Here is a 7,962-nt window from a genome sequence, read left to right as displayed (position 1 = left end):
CTCTTAATACTTTCACAAGTACCCAACTTTTATGCTAATAGGATATAAAATAAGCAGGGATTACAATTAAATAATAACGAGGAAACTTTTTTTGTAAATTATAACTTTACTCCATTTCAAATCGAGCCACATATATACGTATATATATATGTATATGCATCTGCTACATTTTTACACATTTCTACGTTTATAGTAACAACAGACCGCCAATAATTTTTTTTTAATTATTGTTATTTATTATTAATTTATTTATTCATTTTTGTCAATCAACTTCATAATTTTTTTTTTTTTTTTTTTTTCAGTCTGTGCATGCACGTACGCATCAGAAAAATAATACAGTCGCACAACTGACACCATCTACATTTAAAATAATCATTTTTTTTTTTTGTTCATTTATTTATTTATTTTATTTATACGTTAGTTGATTTCAATGGTTCTCATTTTTTTAAAAGTGATATCTTTTCATAAATCTTATTTTCCACCCCCAGCTACCGAAATCGCTCTTAACATATTTATGCATGTACCTATTTTACCATAATTAAGGTGACACGCTTAGATATCCGTGGACAAAATATCCGCGATAAAATATCCGTGCAACGAAATATCTATCAGACAAAACATACGCGGACAAAAAATCTGTAGACAAAATATCCGTAAAAAAATTAAATTGATTAAATATTTGTCGATAAAAATTATATATATTATTCACCAAAAATTCGTGAAAAAAGAGCGCTATGTTTCACACCTATTTATATATGTATCAATCATATATATTTTCGCATGAAGTATTTAATGAATTAAATGATAAATGTTTACAAAATATGATTTTATTAATTTTCTTCTACTGTTATTTTAACTATGAAAATTTTGATCTGATGAATTCATATCTTTGGTATGTTCATTTTCAGGATATTCTGTCTGTAGATATTTTATTCATCGGATATTATTTCCGCGGATATTTTGTCAGGTGGTTATTTTGTCTGCGGATATTTTGTCCGCGGATATGTTGTTACGCAACCATAATTAACATTAGGCATTATTACATACGATACAATACATACATACAATTGTCCGCCACCAAAAAATTAATAGTAATATTTTTTATTATCATCATTATTAATAATAGTAATAATAATAATAATGCATTCTTTAAACATAGCACTCAATTAATAATATTCACTTGGCTTCTCTTCTCTTCTCTTGTCTACACTTCTCTTCTCTCGGCTATTCGTGTTCACTTTATCTAGTTTTTTTTTTTTTTTTGGTGAAAAGTATCTTTGACGTATACAGCTCATAAACGCAGAGTATGCAATTTCTGTAATGACGACGTTGAATACGCCACTGAACTAAAATAAAAAAGGCTGAAAAATATATATTATAAAGTACTAAGAGAGTTTTTTTTTTTTTTAATATTTTCCGCATATTCATATCAATTATTTCGATATATTGCGCTACATTTTTTCACATACACATATAGTATATCTTTATATTTAAACATTTCTTTTTATTGTATTTTTTATAGTAATTTTCAGTTTTTATTAAATAAATAGTTTATTTAATTTCAGTGACGCAGGCTAGTTTTTTTTTCTTACTCTTATAATTTTTGTGTTTTCCTATTCTACTTCTAGAATAGGTCCCAGTAACTTATTAACGAGTACAATACAATTCGTTTATAGAGTTCAATAATAATAATAATTTAAACTAGTTAATTAATTAATTAATTAAATTAGTAAAACATTAGCTATAATAATAATCATATCAATAATAAATATATACAGCGGGCAAGGTGCCTGGTACAAATAACTTTACATCGGTCCAAGTAAAAAAAATTTTCATTTCTGCTTAATATTTAATTGACATTCTTGTGTTTTTTTAATAAAAAAATTACAGATCATCAAAGAGAAATTTTTTTTTGTTAAGGGGGGAAAGGAGTCTGAGATACAAAAGAAAGAGGATATTTTTGTAATTTTTTTTTTTTCAGAGTACCTTCTTTATTAAAATTCTCAAAATTTGTGACATTATTAAGCATCATTCCAAGAATGTTCTGCTAAATTTTCATAAAAAAATATTGAAAAATAAGCCAGTGGTAGTGGGGAGAGACGAGTCACCTTAAAAAAAAGTCTCTATGCTGTAGGCAGAATAACTCATTTCACTTTTTTTATTTCAGGTAAAGCAGTCATGAGATCCTGCCTACAGCATAGAGACTTTTTTTTTTTAAGTGACTCGTCTCTCCCCACTACCACTGGCTCATTTTTCAATATTTTTTAATGAAAATTTAGCAGACTATTCTTGGAATGATGCTTAATAAGGTCACATATTTTAAAAATATTAATAAAGAATGCACTCTGAAAAAAAAAATCACAAAAATGTGCTCTTTTTTTTGTGTCAGACCCCTTTCCCCCCTTAATCTAAAGTAAATAGTGAAAATGTCCAGTCAATATTTGTTAATAAATAAAATACTTGTACCAGCGCAATTGTTATTTTTACGATAAAAAATGATCGAGCGAGCACGGGCGTAAAATAAATTATACAGACGCACGTATTGCCTTGTGCTTGTAATATATCACGCCGTGATATTGACAAACTAAATAGGTAACTTATAAAAAAAAGAAAAAAAAAATAAGGCGAGAAGAATATTCTACTCTGAAAATATAATCAATAATCTGGGCGTTGGGAGTCTTCGTGATGGTACACGACTATTTTAATATAATATATAATAATAATTAATAATAAATAGTAACAAGGTAAGTGAACGTTAGCCGCGGAATCGCATTGAAGGATAAACTCAGTGCGGATTTAAAATGTCTCAGGTAATTTGAATTAATCATCTCATAAATTCTCTAACTAAATAACGAGTCACCACATTACGAGTGCCAAACAACCAGTGATTAAATAATTTACGGCTTGAACAAATAAAATAAAGTCTAACTAACATTTTAAACACAACCGCCGTGATCTTCATATTCAAATTTAAATTATTAGTTTTATTTTATTATTATTTTATTTATTCTGCATTTATTTTATCGGTTTATTATTATTATTTTTTTTATATATATATTTATATATATTTATATAGAATTTTAATTTATTTTAGTTAGGTCTTTAGCAGTTGCAGTTGGGATTCGAAGGATTTGCTGGTTGATCGGTTAATTTCTGTCCTTTCGCTTGTCCGCCACCGCCTGCCATCAATGCTGGATCATTGTCGAGAGACTCGCTCATTTTGTCGCATATTATGTCTACCAGTTGTTCAAACACCGCCTAGAACGTCATACAATTATAATATTTATTATTAATCATGTCTTTTTATGCCTGTAATTATGTAACACATCAATAAATTATTTACTTATAAACAATAAATTACTAATTACAGCAATATGTTGATAAGATGAATGGATTTTTTAATTCAAACATAAGTGGGAAGAATGGAGTGCCCGAAAAATTGTTTTAATTTTTAATTAATAATTTTGGGGAAAAAAATTGCAATTTTTTTTTAGCATGAAAAGTCAATTTTTTATTAACATCATACATTTCCCGCAGGAAAATATGTATGCGACGAATAAATGTCTTACGTGTACGCGAAAAAAATGTTGAATAAATTTTGTATATATGTTTACATGAATACGATAATATCTATGTTGACATATATAAACCATATTTATTAATATATTTTTGAAAAAAAAACAAGTAAATGTCACATGTATGTTGCATAAATTTTTCACATGAATATATTTATAAAATTTTTTGGAGGCATCCTTTGCTTGAAAATAAAATAAAATTTTTTTTTAATGTCAGTAGAAATTCATCTTACATATTTACTTTGAATATAAGTGGAAAATATATAATTTATCGTATGTAGCATCAGGAAAATACATTTTCCATACTTTTCAAATTTATTATAATTTTTATTTTTTAAAATCATCAAATTTCAATAGAAAATTATTTTTTATCAGGTAAGAGACCTAGTACCCGATCAAGGAACTAGTACTCGATTATTCCATGAATTTGTATATCTATATTAAGTAAAATTTAGCAAATATTTATATACAATTACATGAGTGATCGGGTACTAGTTCCCTCAGGTACTGGGTCTCTTACCTGATAAAAAATAATTTTTTATTGAAATTTGATAACTTTAAAAAACAAAATGACTATGGCCAGTAAAATTTTCAATTAATTTTCACATGCGTTTATTTCAATTTCCGCAGGTGGCCAATATGGTCCTTTACTATGACAGCATAGTAATTCCAACAAGATTAATTTCTCCATGTAATAAACGAAATGAATTGTGTTATTAAATTTTGCCTTTCACTTTATCCCAGCTCAGAAATTTACGAATGCATTAAATAGAACAAAAATCTCTTTAGTCACCTAAATAGGTCACTGTGTAATTAAAATTCTGACGTCTGCAAACTTGTCAATTTAAAAAACCACAAAACCGTATGATTTTACCATTCATCAATAACTTGTATTGCTGTACAAAGTAAAAAAAAAGTAATCATTATAATAATAGTAATAATTACCTTAACATTAATATTTTCTTTTGCGGAAGTTTCGAAAAACTGTACCCCCAATTGTTCGGCCAACTGCTTACCTCTCTCGAAACTGACCACCCTTTCATCCTCCATGTCGCACTTATTACCGACTAGAATAACCTGAGCATTATCCCACGAGTAAGTTTTAATCTGCGTGATCCAATCTTGCACTGAGTTAAATGATTCTTCGTTAGTTATGTCGTACATGAGAATAAATCCCATCGCTCCTCTGTAATAGGCCGTCGTAATGGTTCTATATCTCTCCTGTCCAGCAGTGTCCTGTGGTGTTTAAATTAAATCTAGATGTTAATCAAACGACCTTCACATAGAACACACATACACACATCTATCGATTTCCGATTCAATACAAGCCATTAAAAGTATTTAAATAATTTTATTGGACTTTGAAGTAAATAAGCCGAGCAAAAAGTAAAATATAAACTATTAAACTTTTGATCAAATACAACATAAAAATATGTCTACTGACCCAGATTTGTAACTTGACCCTTTTGTCATGTCTGAACACAGTTTTGACTTTAAAGTCAATCCCGACAGTCGAGACGAACGCAGACGTAAAAGAATCATCAGCGTATCTGAATAGAAATGACGTTTTTCCCACCGAAGAATTACCAATAATTAGCAATTTGAACATGTAATCAAAATTTTGATCCGCGGCATCTTTCTGCCACTTTGGATCCTGACCTGCCATCTGTAATTAATAATAATCAATTAATTATAAATTATTAAATCAATCCAAATGATCAAATTTTAATTCACATCTCTCATTTATTTATATTTGGCCAATTTCATTACATAAATATTGAACTAATTTAAATTTATCTGTTAATTCATCGATATTCATATTTAGTCATATTTTCTATTGTTAAATTTATTTGGTCTATTTATACAGACCACACAATTACAAAAAAAAAGACTCAAATATTGACATTTCACAAATAATAATTAAATTTAAAGCCATTATGTAAAATTAATATTCACTAATGACAGCTGTCATGAATAATAAATTCATAATTATCTTTTTATTTAACTAAAAATTTAATCTTGTTAAATAAAACTAATAATATTTGTAAGTTAATAAGACTAATTTGAATAAAATAGGTATTAAAGTAATTGAATGAAGTAAGAGGGGATTCCGGTACCGGATTATAATCCGGCGATGTAATTTCAACGATGGAAATCATTCGCGCCATTCGCGACCGCAGTTCAAAAACTGAGTTTCTCAAAGTTTCATTTTTTTTAACACTTTTACTTCTATTTCCAGCGAACCACATTTTGAATTCACGGTTTAACAAAAACTAGTCGGTTATTTTGTTCAAATAAATCAAATTATTTTTTTCACGACTAAATTATTAGAGACTGTTTCGCCAGATCGAGCATCGTAACAAAAATAAACGACTAAGTGGCCGGTTTTGAGGAAAAAAAAATTATCAGACATTTAATTCCACGTCGACGTGCCTATTGTATGTATTGTAGACTTGTAAATACTTATTCTTGGTTGTGTTTTTGTTGGCGTTTGTTATCAGACCTCGTACTCGGCAGTTTATCAAGTACAATTAGTTCGGTCACGTGACTAGACGACTGTGAATGTGTGTCCAGGTGTACTGGACCACATGTTGTACGATAACTTGGTCAATTTATAATATTTTCTACTTACAACTTTTGACTATATATGTATATATTTATTTATTTATATGATAAATTTATGATGGAAGAGACCGAGGAATTTAAGTGCCGCCGAAAACAACAAAAGACCTTTCGGAAACAGCGAGGGGTGAATTTAAATGACACGAGACAAGTGGAGGCAGAGAAAGTCCGAGGTCATATGGAGGGTTGACTCAGAAAAATACCAAATTTCTTTTCCTTTTTTTTTTTTTTGTCTTTCATTTGAAGCTTCATGCTCCGTTGGTTCCTTTACACCTTGCGACTTGAAAAGGACAATAGTTTTCCTCTCTGCGTGACACACTGCCCGATTTATACCATGTTCATATCTAACTCGACCTCAGAGCCTATATTTCGCTCCGTTTTATATCGCTCCTACATCAACCTCTTTTATTTTTATTTCAGAACTTAAATCAATGGATCGACTGAAGAACATATTATATTTTATGCAGTAACTTCTTTTCTAGTCACATATTTTTTTACTCCAATTATTATCAGTTTAAAAATATACTTTGTATTTTTTTTAATTTTTAATTAACTGATAATTAATCTAGTGAGTACTTGGTCTTAAATAATTAGACCAATAGGATATCTCCAGAGAATTATATTATCGGAGTACATATTTAATTACTGAAATATGAAAAAAAAATTTGTTATTCACCAGCTATTGACCCAATTAAATGTGACTAGAACAGAAATCTATCAGTCGGTAAAAAAAAAAATAAAACAATTAAGAATAGAAAGTAAACTAAAAATAATAAACTCGAACGGAAGCGGTAAGTTATCGCGGCGTGTTTAACATTTGCGATAAAAACTAGTAGAAAATGGCAATAAAAATCAAAGAAGTTAAATGAACAGTACACATGACAATAGTAATAATAAACAATAACAATATAAATAATATAAATATAATTAAAATAAATAATAATTCGGTCACAGTAACGACCCAGTAATGAAAAAAAGGGAGAAAACCTTGAGGACTGATGTTGTATTGTGCCAGTTGGGCGAGTGGAAAATCGATAAAGGAAAAGGCAGGGCCTCTCTTCCATCTCGGTACAATTTACTCACTAAAATCAATCCCCTGGTACTCAAATAAATAAAGTGGCTGTAGTAAAACCCAGTTAATTAATTAATTTTTCATAAAGAATTTAATTTTGCTAAAAAAAATGGGTAATTTTTTAACGACCACCATGAGGATGACGTAGATGATAGTGAGCGCACTCGTCGGCGGTTATAGGCGACGTATCTCAGGCTACAATATATATGTATATATATATACTGATATATAGACAAGAGTAAGGGAGTGAGAGAGAAGTGAATCCAATAGAACTCGCACCTGTCACAGATACTCGTCGAAGGTGTTCTTGGTAACCACACACTTGTTTATTTGAAAATACAACACACGATTTACGCAATTTATTTAAAAAAATACTCGTTAAATAGTAACGTAATAAATGGTTTAAAAAAATAACGTTTTAATAGTAATCTAAATAATTTATATAAAGTTGGTTAAATGGTAAGCCAACTGGTCTCACTAAAGCGTCGTCGCACCACTGTAGCGAACGCTACAGCTAAAATATCGACCATTTCCAAGAGAAACCCCCGCCCGAGACCAATCCCGGTATCGCGAGTATGCGCCTGCGTTTGTAACCCCCCCGACCGCGCTCTTATCAACCAACAGCTCAAACCCGACGTCAATCATTTATAGATATAACGTCACATGCGTCAGACGACACTGGACGATGCAACT

The 7,962-nt window shown here is 29.6% G+C and overlaps 1 protein-coding gene across 2 annotated transcripts; it reads right to left on the bottom strand.

The window, feature by feature from the left end:
• Window positions 1-3,059: 3,059 nt before the first annotated feature.
• On the bottom strand, window positions 3,060-7,786 carry LOC130663344 (ras-related protein Rab-3). 2 transcript variants are annotated; one of them, XM_057462514.1, is made up of 4 exons: window positions 7,549-7,786; window positions 5,020-5,241; window positions 4,521-4,811; window positions 3,060-3,258 (listed from the first exon to the last, which is right to left on the bottom strand). In XM_057462514.1, exons 2-4 carry the CDS (start codon window positions 5,239-5,241, stop codon window positions 3,103-3,105), a joined length of 669 nt encoding a protein of 222 aa, XP_057318497.1. In that variant the 5' UTR covers window positions 7,549-7,786; the 3' UTR covers window positions 3,060-3,102. The 2 variants fall into 2 exon arrangements, with proteins under 2 accessions (XP_057318497.1, XP_057318496.1); XM_057462513.1 differs by lacking the exon at window positions 7,549-7,786 and adding an exon at window positions 5,693-5,881.
• Between the last annotated feature and the right edge of the window lie 176 nt (window positions 7,787-7,962).

The sequence above is a fragment of the Microplitis mediator genome, chromosome 2, assembly GCF_029852145.1.
Source record: "Microplitis mediator isolate UGA2020A chromosome 2, iyMicMedi2.1, whole genome shotgun sequence".
NCBI lineage: Eukaryota > Metazoa > Arthropoda > Insecta > Hymenoptera > Braconidae > Microplitis > Microplitis mediator.
The sequence above is the reverse complement of the archived record's forward strand: the minus strand, read 5'-3'. Positions and strand labels throughout refer to the sequence as shown.